This window comes from Chrysemys picta, chromosome 6 (genome assembly GCF_011386835.1).
Source record: "Chrysemys picta bellii isolate R12L10 chromosome 6, ASM1138683v2, whole genome shotgun sequence".
NCBI lineage: Eukaryota > Metazoa > Chordata > Testudines > Emydidae > Chrysemys > Chrysemys picta.
The window spans coordinates 6,355,184-6,372,528 of NC_088796.1; the positions used below are offsets into that span (position 1 = coordinate 6,355,184).

At 44.6% G+C, this 17,345-nt stretch overlaps 1 protein-coding gene across 15 annotated transcripts in view; it reads right to left on the reverse strand.

Annotated features, from left to right (window-relative positions):
* Window positions 1-17,345, reverse strand: part of CELF4 (CUGBP Elav-like family member 4) — an 874,489-nt gene that overhangs the window by 69,914 nt on the left and 787,230 nt on the right. For 5 of the 15 annotated variants that reach the window (XR_010602081.1, XM_005296185.5, XM_005296184.4 and 2 more), the window contains exons 9-11: window positions 15,639-15,704; window positions 12,505-12,585; window positions 5,858-6,001 (exon numbers count right to left, since the gene is read on the reverse strand). Coding sequence is in view for 14 of the 15 variants with exons in the window: in XM_005296185.5 (XP_005296242.2) it covers window positions 5,858-6,001; window positions 12,505-12,585; window positions 15,639-15,704 (291 nt within the window). In the remaining variant the exon portion in view is untranslated. Of the gene's footprint in view, window positions 1-5,849; window positions 6,002-12,504; window positions 12,586-15,638; window positions 15,705-17,345 lie in introns of those variants that run through there. The other 10 variants (XM_008166358.4, XM_065598674.1, XM_065598676.1 and 7 more) reach the window with 4 other exon arrangements.

Sequence of the window (17,345 nt, forward strand, 5' to 3'; positions counted from 1 at the left end):
CTCACCTGAGGGGCCCGACCTGGTAGGCAGCTGAACGTCTATTTCCCCTGGTTTGTGAATTGCTCTTAGGTGGGAGTTAGGCCCCTGGATAGCGACAAGGATGCTGCTGTGTGCATGCTCACAAGCAGAAAGGTGCCTAGGGAACTTTTACTGCAAAAACGTAGTTGAGTTTAGGCAATTGAGTTTAGGCTCCTACAGGATTTCAGTGGGAGTTTTGTGCACTACCATGGTCCTGAAATTGGAACCTAGGTGCCTAAAACAAGGACGTAGGCACCTAACTCCTTTTGTGCATTCAGGCCTAAGTACTGAAGAATGTACACTGTGCACTGGCTCCCCTGGGTGACAGGTGAGGCAACCTAAGGGCGTCAATGTCTAGCTTCAGTGAATCTATGAAAAAGATGTAAAGTGCTGTCTAGGGTTTCTTATTCATAGAGTATAAGACCAGAAGGGTCCACTGTGATCATCTAGTCTGACCTTTTCTATAACACAAGCTGTAGGACTTCCCTGAATTAATTCTTCTTTGAACGAACGCACAGCTTTTAGAAAAAGATCCAATGGGCTGAACAAATCTTGACTCACCTCTGATCTTCTAAGATGCATTTCACTTGTTTGATAAATGTTCCCTGCTTCTCACTTTGTCTCCTCTCCCTATTCCCAACATTGTCCCTTCTGCCAGCCCACATCTAACACTCGGATCAGCCTCTCAACTAATTTTCACCAATTGCCCTTGAAAAAAGAAGACGCTCCTGATGTCTCAAATGTTGCATGCAGCATTTCAGCCATCACAGGGATCCGCTCCCACCTTATATCCCTCCTGCTGTGCAGTGCTCTGTGAAGTTCTAAGCTACTCGGGGCAGGATGTCTGCTCTTTGTTCAGTTCATTTATGTCCTGCACATCACTGTGCATCTTTATAGTGCAACATACATATAATAATCATAGAGATGATGACAGATTTGCCTCTTCTATGCCAAACCTTGTGAAAAATACTGAATGATCTTACAGCAACAATAACTAGAACTGGCTGAGAAATGAAAAAAATATTGTGATTTTTTTTTTAAACTTTTTATAAAAATTTTAATCAAAATTTTGGTTTTTTGGTAAATGTAACCATTCTATAAACTGGTTAAGCAGGACATTTTTTTCATGCAAAATTTAAAAAAAAACCATTGGTCTCAATTTCAATGTTTTTGACCAGATTGAGAGGAATGACATTTTTGTCATATAAGCACTGAGTATTTATTAAAAAAGAACAGGAGTACTTGTGGCACCTTAGAGACTAACAAATTTATTAGAGCATAAGCTTTCGTGGACTACAGCCCACTTCTTCGGATGCATCCGAAGAAGTGGGCTGTAGTCCACGAAAGCTCTAATAAATTTGTTAGTCTCTAAGGTGCCACAAGTACTCCTGTTCTTCTTTTTGCGGATACAGACTAACACGGCTACTACTCTGAAACCTGAGTATTTATTATTATTTATTTGATCTGGTCCCAGCAGAATCATATTTTATTATAAGTGGAGATATGAGAACCTCTTCATTCACTGGGAAAGGTCTCTTCTTGTCCGTTGCACCATAAGAAGTATGGAGGGGCAAGGTAAAAAGGGAAGGATGAATGATCCCATATAGAACTCTGGAGTCTTGCTGGAAAAACACCACTGAGATTTGAGCAGGCCTGTTTTTGCATGGTGCATGGTAAAAAGCACAAAGCTACTGCAATCTAATGCAGGAAGATACTGTGGGTGAAACGTTGAGTGCTAGGCATAGCATCCTGAACTATAAAGTTAACCCTCTGCACAGTCACTCTATGGCTTGTAAAAACGGGGCATGGAGTGGGCGTCGCTGAGCTATGGAGATAAATCAACATAGCAGCATGCAAATTCAATGGAAATGTTAATTTTTCAGTTTGATTTTGGGGGGAGGGATAGCTCAGTGGTTTGAGAATTGGCCTCCTAAACCCAGGGTTGTGAGTTCCATCCTTGAGGGGGGATTCTGGGGCAAAATCAGTACTTGGTCCTGCTAGTGAAGGCAGGGAGCTGGACTCAATGACATTTCAAGGTCCCTTCCAGTTCTAGGAGATGGGATATCTCTATTTATTATTATTAAAAAAAAATCAGTTTTTGGCATAAAAAAATCAAAGATGTTTACCAAAAACCAAAATTTTATTTAACCTAAAAAAGATTTTTTAAATACTAATATATCTTTCTTTCTTTCTTTCTTTCTTTTGTTTTACTGGAAACAGTTTTTGAAAACCAAAAATGTTTTAATTTTTGTTTTATGAAAAAGTAAAAAAAAAAAAAAAAAAAAGTCTCAGGAAGTATAAAAAACAAAAAAAATTCAGTGCAAAATAATTGTCATTTTTCAACCATTTCTAATTATCGTATTTAAATATTCACTACTCCCATATCTGCATAACAACAAACTGCAAATCAGAGACCAGCAGCACTGCCAACCGCAAACATTCAAAAATCAAGAGGTTGGCTTAAAATCATGATACTTTTAAAAATAACTTATGAATTCTTTTTTTATTATGTCGGCTGTGGTCATGTTTGCAAGCTTTTCTCTGCAACGATGAGGACAAAAACTTACTTTAAAAAAAAGAAAGTGGAGACATTCCTAATCACATGCCTCCAGGAGCTGGAACTTTAAGAAAATCACCCAATATTCTGAGACTCACAATTAAATCACCAGGTTTGGCAATGCTATAAGCACAAAAGCAAATTCTCCATCTTGCAAGGACAGCGTGGGGGGTACTAGGTATTTATCACCATGCACCAAGGCAACTCACAACTGTTCCTGACCAGCACTCTTCATGCTGCAGTTTTCCCCACCTGCCCTGTTCTTCATGACATGCACAAAAGTACCCTGCACACCCTGCGCTGTCATCACTGGACAAATCAGATAATGCAACTGCCTTCAGCTGCTCTAGGGAACAAGTTGGAGAATTCAAAACTTTCAGTACCAAAAGGTAAAGACCAAAGGTTTGCTATGGGCCTAATTCACTGTGTCTCGGGTGGCTAAGAAGATTTTCTCCATCACTGTAGGTGGTTTCAGGAGACCGGGCAGGGTGTCTTTCCTCCCCCAAGGGCCATAAGAGGGGGAATTAAAGGAGAAAAGGCTTGGTAACTTGCTGTGTACTCACCATATGTAAAAATGGCAAAAGGGCCAGCTCCCAGTAAGTAAGCACTAGCTAAGCAGAGCTGTTTGGGAAGTGGGTTTTGTTCCCATGACAACACTTAGATGAATTTTTTTCAACAAAAGCTTTTGGGCTTTTGTTGGAAAAAATAAACAAACCAAAATGCATACGTTGATTTGTTTTGCTTTTCCTTTTGGTATCTGAAAAGTGAAATGTTCTGTCAGAAAACCAAGAATTTTTCCATCAAATATCGTCAAAATTGGACATTTCCTGTCGGAAAAGCAATGTTCTGTTGAAAAAAAATGTTGAATGAAAAACATGGTCCAGCTCTAGGTCCACTGGAAGCAGCAAATAGACTGAGGACCTGATTCGCTGTACTTTTGCATTGCTGTAAAACTGGCAGATTTGGCAAGCTGGGAATTCCCTATATGTAGGGGGGAACCTCGTGTGGTACAGACCAAATGCAACTGCCGTATGCTGCTGCCATACCCCTAGTTCTGGGGCTAAGGGGCAAGGCCCAGGGAATGGTGAAAATCCCTGTTTTGGCTATCACTGGCTACTAGAATGGCCCCTCTTGGCTACCTAGGCAGCCAAGTTTAATTCAGAGAGCATCTTCTAACTTATGCCAAGGGCCTCAGCATTGTCTGGAGCTGAGAATCGGGTCCTGAGAGCCTAAATGAAGTTACCAAGCTTCGCTCCTTGTTTTTTGCTGGACTTGGGAACTAAACACCTGAGTGGAACCTTTTAACTTAGAGGCTGGGAGAACCTCGTTACCCACATGTATGTTGGTGGTAACTGCACCAGTGGATTGCTAAGTGGGTTGTGGTTTTAGGTTTCATCCTCTCTATAACATACAGTAAATAAATATTTGCATTCTCCTCCTATTACATTGCAGCTATCATTTTTTTCATCCAGGGATCTCCAAGCACTGTGTAAATATCAGTGAATACCGGCACATGAGCTAGCTGTGTGTGACTATCCCCAAGTTACAGATTAGTGACTAAATCACAAGGCCAGGACTGGTTAGAGATGAGACGAGAACAGAGAGAAATCTGAACCCTGCACTCTAGCCCCCAGATGATCCTCCCATCTCACTGGGCCTGATTCTCATCTCACTTACTCCACTGCCACACCTCCATTAACATCAACTGAGTTCCCTCTGCTTTACACCTCTGTCAGTAGGAGGAGAACCTGGTCCATTATTTCTCTATATAGAAGAGCATGGAGACAGCCATTTCACTGCCAGAAGCTCCAACTTGACTGTCCCACGCTATGGATACCATCAGCGCGTTATCTATCTTTGACACCTAGAAGTAGGCTGGTCCTCCCATTTGGGCAGGACACCACTGGGGCTGTAAAACGAGAAGGAACTGGGACTGAGTCACAAGTGTAATGCTTATTTGAAAGCCCCCAAGACGAATTCTCATACTGGGCCCCTCCATGCTCCGTGCCCAAGAGTTCATGAGAGCAGAAGGGCGTGAAGCTAACAATTGCTGACTGAGACGAACACTGTGTTCCCTCCCATTATGAGGCGCTCAGTGGTCTGTCCAAATCGCATTCAGATGCTCTCTGGATGGACAGGAAGAACTGTATAGACCAGCGGGTGTTGGGGCCACGAACTCCTGGGAGCTAGTCAGTCCAAGCCAGCTGACTGCTATCAGCACGGTGCTGATTTCCAGTGGGAAACCGGCCAAGAGATGTTGGCAGGGTTGTCTGAGGGGGAAAGGTGGAGGAGACAAGGGAGGGAACGGGCAAGGGAGGCATGGTGTGGAGATTGACAGCAGCATCAAAACCAAAAGAAAATAAAAGTCTGACATGTGGAGGGATCCCCCAGAAGCTGCCTCCAGACCAGCGGCAGAGTCAGGGCAATTAAAAAAAAATAGGTTGCCCCATTGCACCTCTCAAAGGGCATGTGTGCAAAGAGCAAAGGACGGCAGGGAACCACATGGCAGAGCCCTGTGGTGAGCGCAGGGACATCAGAGAGAATCCCGAGAGACACCCACCAGCCCTGGAAACTGCTGTTTGGAGGGAGGGGAACTGGTCAGGAGAGGTACATGGATGAACGTGGACAGGGTCCCTCTCTGCCCCACAACAGCACTGGAGTGTGACATTTACAGCAGCATGATAAGAATTTGAAATGGGGAGGGGAGATCCTGTAAAGAATTCAAACACAGATATCACATGTCTGCCTGCTGGCAGGGCCCTGAAGCAGACCTCTCTTAGTGGCTTACACTCAGAAGGTCAGATCTTTAGCTGAGAGAAATAAGCATGGCTCCCCTGCAGTCTAATGCATTACACCAGCTGGGGATCTGGCCCAAAGAGCCTTTCTTTCCCCCCCAGTGCCTGATTTTCCTCCCCCTAAGGCACTGTACTTTCTCCCCCGACCAACCCTGCTGCCACAAACCCATCCCCCGACCCCACCAGCTTCTCTCCAAATGCTTGTTTTTTTTCCGATGCCACCCATCCAGCGGGTGGGATTTTTCTCCCCTGTAGCCAGCAGCCGAAGCATCCACCTGCTAGCCACCTTCCAAACCTTTGTCTCTGAGCCGTGCACACAGTTCTGAGCATGAGACGATTAAGGGGAGGGGGAAGGGAGAAAATAGTATCGACAGAAGTAAATCGAGAAATCAAAAAACGTAAGCAAAGAGAAAGCAGTTCGAAAGGCAAAGTGTTCAGAGAAAGCCCTTTCCTGGATGAATCTAATTGTTTTGTTATCTTTACCCACCAAAGCATTTACTTTGGTTTGTCGCCCGATCCACAAACACTTTCGAGGAGATGACATTACCGAAAGGCAGGAACATCTGCATCAGCTCAGCATCCCCAAACTCCTGGGGCAGATGGTAGATAAACAGGTTACAGCCCTCTGGTCCTGCAGGTGAGATGGGAAAGAGAAGAAGGGAGGAGATTTGAATAAAGAGTACCTGGATTGGACACGCCTCTCCTCTCAGCCACCACAGCAGCATATTCTCTAGCAGTACTTCTGTACAGTCTATGTTTTAAATACATTCAGCAACGGGGGGCTTTCACCACTTCCTGTGGCAGATCTTGCCACTAGATTTCCTCAGCGGAGGGGATCTTCCACAGGTGTTTTGGCTAATCCAGGCTCCGACCCGCCAAATAACCAAAGTGATATTTACAACAGCTGCCTACCCTCCCTCCAAAAAAACCCCGCCAAGCCAAGATTCTTATGACCAGAGAAGGGAGGAGACCAGGAGACCCCACGGGGACCTTGCTATGCCAGTCTAAGCAACCTGCCAGGTGATCAAATACTACAGCCATGGCATTAGCATGGAACTGATTGCTAGGTAGATAGATTGACCGGCATGTATGGAGATGGAAAGAAAGAAGCTTTTCCTGGTATTCCGTTCAGAATTTTTCTTTGCTTCGTTCATTCTCATTAATCTTAGTTTTACCTCCCCCTTGCATCCATCTCTTTGGACCATTCTGAATGGTCCCCCTCCCTCCCTGGTGTTCATAGGCGGAAGGTCAGTCATCCTTCTCAAACAGCTATTGAGGAGATCGGTGATGATGAGTGGGAACAGACACACAAACACATGGAACTCTATATTCAGCTACCTGCCTCTCTGCCCAAACTCAGACAGAACCTGGCCAAAGCTGAAACCCTGAAGCCCACCCTGAAGAATGACCCCCTGCCCAATACAGAAATTCATATTCTACACATTGGTTCCAGGCAGGGACCTGCCATTTTCTTCCTGGGGCTGCAATAGATGTTAGAGCAAGAATTCCGGCAGCCTTTTGCAGCGTGCAGTAGACTCTAACCTGGAGCTGGTTGGGAAAATTGTGATAGAGCAGTTTTCCATTGGAAAATGCAGTTCCGTCAAAATGAAAATGCTTTGAAAAATCACATAGATTTCGCTGAAATTTTGTTTCAGAAAAATAGAAGAGGTGGGGGTGGAAAAGCTCCAGCAGTGTCGAAAGTTTATGTTTTTGACATTTTTGGAATGAAACATTTTGATTTTCCTCTTCAACATCACTTTTCATTTCAAGTGATGTAATGTATTGTAATTTATATGATAGAATTAAAAAAATCAAAATGGACATGAAACAGAAAATTTCATTTTGGATCGATCAAGACATTTCAGTTTTGTCAAAATGGAAAGTTTCAATCGATCTCAAATGAATTGAGTATTTTGGTATTTTCTTTCGTGGATCATTTTGAAATGTTCAGGTTTTGTCCTGATTTGGAACTAAAACCAATGTTGCAATCCCGAACTCCTCCATGAAATGGAATTTCCGGTTTCTGCCCTGTTCTACTCTTAAGAACATAAGAACAGCCATATCGGGTCAGACCAGTTGTCCATCTAGCCCTGTATTCTGTCTTCCAACAGTGGCAAATGCCAGGTGCTTCAGAGGGAATGACCATAACAGGGCAATAACTGAGTGATCCATCTCCTGTTGTCCAATCCCAGCTTCTGGCAATCAGAGGTTTAAGGACAGCGAGAGCACGGGGTTGCATCCCTGACCCTCTTGGCTAAAGCCATTGATGGACCTATCCTCCATGAACTTATCTAGTTCTTATTTGAACCCAGTTATACTTTAACCTTAACCCCAATGATAGTTCAGTTTTGCTAACCAGTGTATGGGAGGGCCAATTCCTTTGCATGCTTTTGGGGATGCTCGCCTAGCACCCAGCTGTGCTCTCAACCCTGATTGTGAGAAAGACACAAAGGGTGAGGGGGAAGATTCTTGTGTCTCCCTTTACCACCACTATACACCTATCTGACCCAGCAAAGCAGGGCTTCTATCATTTATTGCTTGAGCACAGTGCGAAGTGGGGAAAGAAAAGGATTTTAATGCTCTCACTTTCTTCATCAGGGCATAATTATAGTGTCATAACACAGCAAATTACAACTTTGCCTTTCCTGTTAGGGAGGGGAGTTCGCCTAGGCGCTCCCACCTTTTATTGGCCATTACTCATTCCCCTGGCTGGCAGGATAAGTACGGTGAAGTCAGGATTCTGACAGATGCCCATTTAAAGCTCATTAAAATTCCTGGGCCTCAGCGTGATTGAAGTCACAGGCTCTCCACATTTCCTTTTGGATTAATGGAAAATGAAGCCCTAATGAATATTTGCTAAGCACAATTTTCCCCACTAATTTGCTAAAAGGACTGTCAGGAAGGAACAGCTGATCCTTTGCATTTCGTGCATTTCCTAGAGGTTGCGAGGTTGCTGCAGAGTTTATTCCATATGGGGGGATGCCAGTGCACCAGGGTAATTAACTAATTAGGCACCCGGTTGTCTGCTTAGCTAAATTACTTTTGAACCTGAGTGGCCACCCTAATTCATACAAAGATTTACCCTACATCTATATCTTCTTCAGGGTTATCCCCTCCCTTCTGTAGTGACTGCTGTTCAATCTCCAGGAAAGAGAGATGCAATTCAGTTCAGTTCAATGAGACTTTATTGTAGAAGTGGGCACAAAAAAAAAAAAATTCAGTTTTTGTTGAAAAATGCATTTTTTAAGGCTTGAAACTGGGTCACATTTGACAAATAGCTTTGGTTGAAATTTGTTTTTTTAAAGAGTCGAATCCACGTTTTAAGTTTTTCGTTTTGAAACATTTTGTTTTAACTTTTTGTTTCGAAACATCATTTTGGTTTCAAATATGAGCAATTTTAAAAAGCCCATGCATGCCCCCAAAAGAGGGTGAAATACACCCAAAATGGCTGAATCAAAATGAAGAACAAAAAAAAAAAATTCATTTAGAGTCAACCAAAAATGTCAACTTGAAATTAATTGAAAAACCTAAAAAACCAAAAACTCATTTCAATTCAACTTGAAATGTTTCAGCCTGCTGGAAATATTTTTTATTTTTTGGGTTTTTTTTTAATTTGATGAAAAACAATTAAAAAAATATTTTGGTTTAAATTGAACCGGATTTTTTTGAGCTCTATTTGCTCAGGAATAGACAAATGTTGCCAAAGCATGAGATGAAGACAGACCTCTTGGGTACCTGCTAGAGGTGGGTGAGACCTCCCAGGAGATAGATATGGACAGATGCATTTCCTGAAATCTTCGATATATTGTAACTGAGCGGGAAACCTGGGATGTACCTAGCGAAACCTATGAAGGCTTAGAAATAGTTGGTTGAAACAGGGAATGAGGTCCTGAACTTTAGCCTTCCTCAGGTTTGAAAGTTGGATCCGCAGTGTGGAAACCTTTATAAGTTAGGCCTGAAATCAGCATTGTCTGATTCTACTGTGGGATCAAGCACAAAAGAGGAAGATTGAAGCCCCTGCTTAAAGTGCAGCCATGTTCTGAACCGAGACTGTAACTGCGACACCGTGGAGTTCCATATAGAATCACAGGACTGGAAGGGACCTTGAGAAGTCTTCTAGTCCAGTCCCCTGCACTCACTCATTCTATCTCAGTGAATCAGATCCAGTTGGCTCAGTTCTCAAGTCAAAAGAGTCTTTTCTAATTGCCAGCCCTGCAAACTGAAAAAAACTCAGCTGGGATCGTTTGGCTTGTTATACCATCACCAGCAATAACAATGTGGCGATCAGAATTCAGGGGACAAGCCATTTTTTATCCGCCCGTCTGTCTATCTACCCATTCATCTATATGTCTTCCATCACAAGTAGTAGTTAACCGCCCCCTTGTTATTAAAGAGATAACAAAACAACCTCTCTCTCCTTTGCCTTATCTGCAGGAGTAAAACTGAATAGTGTGTGTGTGTGTGTGTGTGTATGTGTGTGTGTGTGTGTGTATGTGTGAGAGAGAGAGAGAGGAACGTACTGAGAGAAAGCTAAATCAAAGAAAAGAGTTATGTGTTTATTTTTGAATGCTGTTAAGTCTTTCTCATCTCTTGTGGCAATGAGTTCCACAGTCTAGGTCCAGCAGCTAGGGAAATTGTGTCTCCCATAATCATGAGTTTCTTTCTTACTAGTCAAGAGTTTTATGGTTTCTATGGAAAGTAGCTGTCATGGGAAATCAGGGCCATGGAGAGAGAGAGAGAGAGAGAGAGAGAGAAGATCGCTTCATTAGTTAAGGCCACTCTCATGGAGGGCTTTGAATATCAGGACAAAGAGCTTGAGTTGGACTTTGTATTCAGTGGAGAGCCAGTGCAGACAGAAGAGCACCCAATGCTCTTGTCTCCGCACTGGCTCTCCACTGAATACAAAAAATACCTGGAGACCTGTGTAGTTGCACTGAGAGTTTAGGGCCACAGAGTAACTGTCAATGGCTCACTGTCATACTGGGAGGGTAAATCTGGTGGAATCCCGCAGGGGTCCCTCCTAGGACCTGTGCTAGCCAATATTTTCTTTAATGACTTGGATAATGGCTTGAAGAATATGCTTGTAACATTTGCAGATGATACCAAGATGGGATGGGTTGCAATTACTTTGGAGGACAGGATTAGAATTCAAAATTACCTCGACAAATTGGATGATTAGTCTGAAATCAACAAGATGAAATTCAGTAAACATAAGTGCAAAGTATTACACTTAGGAAGGAAAAAGCAAGTGCACAGATGCAAAACGGGGAACAACTGGCTAGACAGTAGCACTGCTGAAAAGGGCTTGGGGGAGACAGTAGATTACAAATTGCATAGAAGCCAACAATGGGTTACAAGAAAGACAAATATCATTCTGGGTGTATTAACAGGAGTGTCATACGTAAGTCATGGGAGATAATTGTCCGGCTCCACTCAGCACCGGTGAGGTCTCAGCTGGAGTGCTGTGTCTAGCTCTGGGCTGCTAGGAAAGATGTGGATACATTGGAGAGAGTCCAGAAGAGGACAACAAAAATAATAAAAGGTTTAGAAAACCTGATCTATGAGGAAAAGTTAAAAAAACTGGGTATGTTTAGTCTTGAGAAAAGCAGACGGAGGGGGCAATCTGATAACAGTCTTCAAATCTGTTAAGGGCTGTTATAAAGAGGATGGTGATTAATTGTTCTTCATGTCCACTGAAGGTAGAACAAGAAGTAACGGGCTTAATCTTCAGCAAGCAAAATTTAGGTTAAACATTAAGAAAACTTTCTAATGGTAAGCGTAGTTAAGCTCTGGAATAGGCTTCCAAGGGAGGCTGTGGATTTCCTGTCATTGGAGGTTTTTAAGAACAAGTTAGACAAATACTTGCCAGGTTTCGACACGGGGGGCTGGACTAGATGACCTCTTGAAGTCCCTTCCAGCCCTTTATGTCTATGATTCTATGAATACTATCTGAGACCTTACACCCCAGTCTTTCCCATTGAATTCAGTGAGGTTGCAAGTCAGTTCCATGACTAGCTCTTTCCTGGCAGTGTTAATGATATTTTACAAAGCAGGACAGAATCAAGTTCACTCTCCCATAGCTGCCCCGGCTTTGCTGTACTAAAACCTAAACGAACCGATGTGACTCAAAGACACAGAAGGTGTGATTCTGATCTCACATTGGTGTAACTCCAGGGACTTCAAAGAACGTATTCTTAATTTATCTCCGTGCAAGTGAGAGGCGAATCAGCCCCTCAGGGAGTAGAGATGCTGACATTTAGACACAGTTACTCTTATGACCATCAATGCACTTTAAGCAGAAATATCCATGATCCAGGCAAAAGGGAAAGCAATAGGACATAGGTGGGAGATGAATGGATTCCACATTATATGCCAATATTTTCTTCAGTATGGAAACCTCCTCTCCTCATATAAATTCCACTTGTAGGGCCTGCCGCAGTGGAAATTGCATATAGTTCAGAACTGCCTGATTGCAATGCTCCCCCAAAATGCATCCATGTCAAATGTTCTCATGAAATGAAAATGCCAAAGAACTTACATTTGGGACGATCAAAATGTTTCATTTTGATATTGTCATTTCGATTTGTTTTGTTTTGACTTTCATATTATGTTAAAATATTCACCGGTGTATGTTATAGACAATGTTAAATGTGATATATAAAATGAAAGATTAAAATTAACATTTTAATGTAGAATGCACGTGGACACGGAATGAAGCAGAACGACATCATTGATACCAAATGTTTTGACACCATTGAAATGAAATGTTTCAAATTTTGTCAGAATTGGCACATTCCCATGAATCATTTTTGATTTGGACAAAACAGGACTTTTCAAGGAACACTTTTCTTGATCCGCCACTGCTGGCCTTTACCGTATGCAACGTAATCAAACCTTCTGAATTATGCTGCCCTCTAGTGGCTGCAGCCCAGAGAGGACCTAAGCACATACCCCACAAGTATGAACTTTTCCATAGGTTCCTGATGATGTTACACAACAGATGGAGAGCGGATGAGGAGAAGGTCCAAAGTGATGAGGCATTTCCTGGGCTCTATGTAACTGGGGGGTTGGGGGAATACAATGCAATAGGGGTGACTTGCTAGGTATGGAACAGAGAACAGCCTGTTTACTTACCTTCTCTCTGTTGCTGTGGGATCATGGGAGGCGGCTGTGGAAACGCTTGGCTAATCTGGCCATAAGCAGCAGGATAAGCAGCTATAGGAGAAAGAAGGGGAGAGAAGAAAGATCGAAAGATTTCAGCAATGGGGAGTCAAGACCTTTCATCCCAATAACCACACCAAGCTGTATTTATGTTCAGCCCATTCGCTTTGGCTTCAATTGCCATAGGGGGGGAAGCACATACCCAAATGGCAGGGATATCACAGGGCAGGTTAAAATGTCAGGCTTTGGCAGGTCTGGGAGTCCTTTGCTTTGGGCACTGACAGTCACTTGGACTTAATCAACTGCAACACTTCAGGCCAGATCCTCAGCTTGTATAAACAGGTGGAACCCTGTAAAGATCAATGGAGCTCCCCCAGTTAAAGATCCGGCCTCTCGTTTGATTCAGGAGTGGACTGGTGAAGTTCTGGATTTACAACGGAGAGTCTCAGAACAACCTGCTCTGAAGAGCTCACAAGAAAACGAGACACTTCTGCAGCACCTTTAATGTGATGGTCCTAACGCACATTACAAACATGAGCTAATTCATCCTGACTCACGCACTGGTGGCGGTAGGTATTATATGTCCTCTCATTTTCCATATGGAGAGACTAAAACACAAACAGGCTAAACCTGAGGTGTCCCCGGTGGGATCACATGGATGGGACAGTCTTGCATTACAGCCCACGTTTGACACCCTAGACCCCTGGACAGTGGGACAAGATACACATGAAAATGCCTCTGATTTCTGACCTACACTGAGCCTGCTGACTCCATCAGGAGCTGTAAAAGCAGCAAAGAGTCCTGTGGCACCTTATAGACTAACAGACGTCTAGGAGCATGAGCTTTCGTGGGTGAATACCCACTTCTTCAGATGCATGCATGACGTCTGTTAGTCTATAAGGTGCCACAGGACTCTTTGCTGCTTTTACAGATCCAGACTAACACGGTTACCCCTTTGATACTTGACATCAGGAGCTGTGTGCACATGTGTATGTGTCTGTGGGGCAGATATGAAGGAAGAAATTGCCCCACATTGGGGCACTGCAGAGGGGGATGTATATTAAGAAGCATCAAGGATGGATCCCATTTCATTGTTATAGCCTGACGGAATCAGTTGTTAATGATATTAACCAAAACACCGTTTTAAGCGACAGGAAGTGAATTTCAGGTAGATAGCGCCATGTAGCAGAGGATTTTCTAGGGCTGGATGGCAGGGGACCAGCTGGAGAACGCTAGTCTGGGGAGGAGGAACAGCTTCTAGCCATCAGGAGGTGGAGCCAGGTTGGGATTCTTAACAGGAGTCAGCCCCATCTTCTCTCTGCCTGGCCTGCCCTCCTGATATGACCCATCTCCCACTACAGCTGGCTCTGGTGGCTGACATCTCCGCCACAAAGTTCTGCTTTGCTCTCCCTACATTTTGCTTTGAGTTTCCGGTGCAGGATGGGGGGATGCAAATCCCGTTTGCCCACACAACAGGCATGCCCTCCTCTACTGTTCCTTTGCACTCGAGAGAGAATGGATGGGTCGAGGACGAGCTGTTTTAGACTGGCCCACGTGGAGTAGCTTGGAAAAGGAGCCTGAAGCTATCGCATGGATTTGCTGGATTCCTAGCAGTGGGGAGGCAGACTGGCTATGGGACTTTGAAGAATGTGCCCTATATTGTCTGCCATGTTATCTCATCACTTCAAGCTCTTCCTACCATCTGATCAGTAGACTCCAGCCACTGAAAGGGAAGGGGTTGGTTCAGACACTTGTGGGGAGGGTCTGGGGTGAGTATCTGGGGCTGTGGGCTTCCTAACACAGAGAAGGTGATTGCAGGATGGGGTTTATCGCCTAAGCAGACGAGAGTAGCTCAGCCAGGGAAAGGTTCGGACACAAAGCGGTCCCTCCTGCTGGGAGCCCAGACTGACCTTCTCACACAGCACAACCACCGCTCAGGCTTTTGGGGCCTCATTTTGTCCTTTCGCACATTGCGCTGCCATGGTGATGGGGCCCCCGTCTGGCTAAGCCTCATGGACTGGCTGACGCTGCATTCCCAAAACTCCCCTTGGCATTCTAAGGGCATAAAGGTGGCAGGATGGGGCCACTAAAACCCCCTTTCTACAAAGAGAGAGACTCATGCATTGACTCACACACACGCAGACACTCCCCTCCCCCAGCTCCCCCATGCCCCCGAGAGGGCAAGGGGAGCCATTTGGTACTACAGTTGGCAGATTACATGCCTGGCTCTCAGAAACACAGCGTGAGGGCTGCCTGAGTCCCAGAGAGAGGGGGAAAGGGTATACATGTGTGAAGAGGGGTTAATTAACAGCTCAAAGGGTTGAGCTGCTGCCCATCCATCAAACTTCATGAGCAATAAATGACAATAACTAAAACACCAGCAAATGAAGCTTTACATGGAGAATTAAATTAAGTTCCCAGATACAGCCCTGACATGAGATAATAGCCATTCTTCAGCGGGAGCCCTTGGCCGCCCTAGTTACCACAGGAAATAATGACTTTGGGGTTGCGGCTTCCTCACGGTGTTAGCTTGGGTCACCCCATAAGGGGATGTTGAACATGCTCTGCGCCCAGTCATCCCGACTGGTGTCAGTCCATCAGTTTCAAAGGAGTGACTCTGGTGTGACGGGGAGCAGAGGCTGGCCTTGTTGGGAATCTGCTGGGAAATGTAAACCAATTTCTCAGCCGGGGAAAGGTTGTGTGGGGCTCTGCCATTGGCATTCTCCTCCGGCCGTGACACAAGGGAGGCATTTGCACAGTGACACAGAAAGCGGGAAGCGGAGGGGCTTACGGGCCTGATTTTCCTCTCGCTAACAGCGGTGTCAATCTGCAATGATTCCACCACACTAATGTAAGGGCCTGATCCGTCTCCCACTGACGTCAACAGAAGTCTTTCCTGGCCTTTCGAGGGGAGCTGGATTGGGCCGGAGAAGCAAAGCTAGGCCCATATGTTTTGTTTTGGGAGGAATGCAATCTCAGACCCCTCTGCCCCATTCCTGGTGCTGCCCCTGGGAATGGCTCCCTTCACCCAACCCTCTCAGGCATGTTCAGAGGTTAAAGGCTTTGGGGACGTGAAAGGTTTATTGGGAGAAAGTGTTAATACTAACGACCTGCGTACTGCTGCACTCCAGCGTAGGCTTGTTGCAAGGGGTCTGCTGCAGTCGGGCTCTGTGCTGTGGAGACAGGAGAGAGAGAGGGAATAAAGGCATTAAAATATCACATTCACACTGGCTTTCTCTCTGCTCAAGTGTTTTGCATGTGGGACGGATCAACCTGGAGAGAGAAACCCACCGGTACGGCACATGCATCCCACACAACAAATTACACCACGTTTGTTTTACCTACCCATGAAAGAAGAAGGGTTTTGTCAGCCCTTCATGGGGGGAGGGGAGGAGATGGGGGTCTGAAATGAAACAGAGCTAAATAGCTTTTGGTCCTGAAAGTGGGATGGACTTTTCATAAGAGACGTTTCTTTGGAGAGTTCTGCTACTTCCCATTCCTACCATGAGAACCCATCTTGTGGGATTGTGGGACTTCTACCTTGCGCTGCCTGGCAAAATGTGACTCCAGGCACACGCAGGTATACACGGTTTATCTCGTTCGCAGCAATGCTGCACACATCAATTGTTCTTAGGCTCAGCCCCACTCCCTGATCCTCAAGAGACAAATCTTTCTACATTCCCCTCTGGAATGCCTCTCATTCCTCTCCCGGAAGTGGAGAGAGGTACAATAATAAAAGAAAAAACAAAGAAAGGAAGAGAATCCTTTCACAACCAGGCCTCTCTTTAATTTGTGGCCTCTAGCTTTAATGTTACTCAACCATAACAGTCACAAGACAGATGCCCGGGGGTGTAGTGCACTGAGGCAAGAACCAAGGACTTGATGAGTCTCTACTTTTTCTTACAAACAATGCACATGTCAGGGTGAGGAGCTGTACGTGGGAGATGGAAGGTGTGAAATGAAAGGAAGAGCCTGGATTTGGAGGACACGTCATTATTTTCCTTCTAATAATCAGCACTAGAGATAGCCCTGAACCAATCCCAAATTTGGGAGACAAATTTAGGTCCTGGAGTTTCTCTAACTATACCATTTATCCAACTTATAATTGCTACTATTTATTTGTATTACTTAGCACCTCAGGACCTCACTGTGCCAGGCGCTGTACAAACACAGCACAAAAAGTCCCTGCCCCAACAAGCTTATAATCTTAGTATAGAACAAGAGACAACTGCTGGACACGGACAGACAGATGGGGAGCAGAGAGAAACAAAAACTCATGTGCTCTCTGAAGCCTCCCAGCGCCCTGTACACAATTTTGCTTAACCCGCTGAGGAAATGCAGCCACCTCTGTGGCAGAACATGGCAGCTGTTTCAAAGGGCATAGCAAGGCTGGCCAACAGCTTTAGGAGAGGAAGCAGCCAATCTCTGGGTAAGCCACTTAGTCCCCTTCCTGGCTTCAAAGGGCATTTTCTTTCTCCACAAACCTCCCTCCCGCTCTCCTAAAAATGTTTGTTTTTGTGAAACTTTGAAGTTTAGTTCAAGTACAGCCAGAGCTGGTAGGTTTTTTTTCCTTCCTTTCCCCTCTGGTTGATGAAAAAAAAAATGTTGGATAAGCTCTTTCTTTATCTGCAGCCATAAAATATTTAAAGCAAAGCTTGACTGAACCTCCAGTCCAAATGTCACCTTGGCCCTAATATTTCACTTCTTGTTATGAGTTTAATTTGTATTTATTGGTGCTGCACAGTTTTACATTTATGTGGCCCCTCCAGGCTTTGTACTTTTAAGACAATCCCTTAGGGAGCAGCTACTTCCCC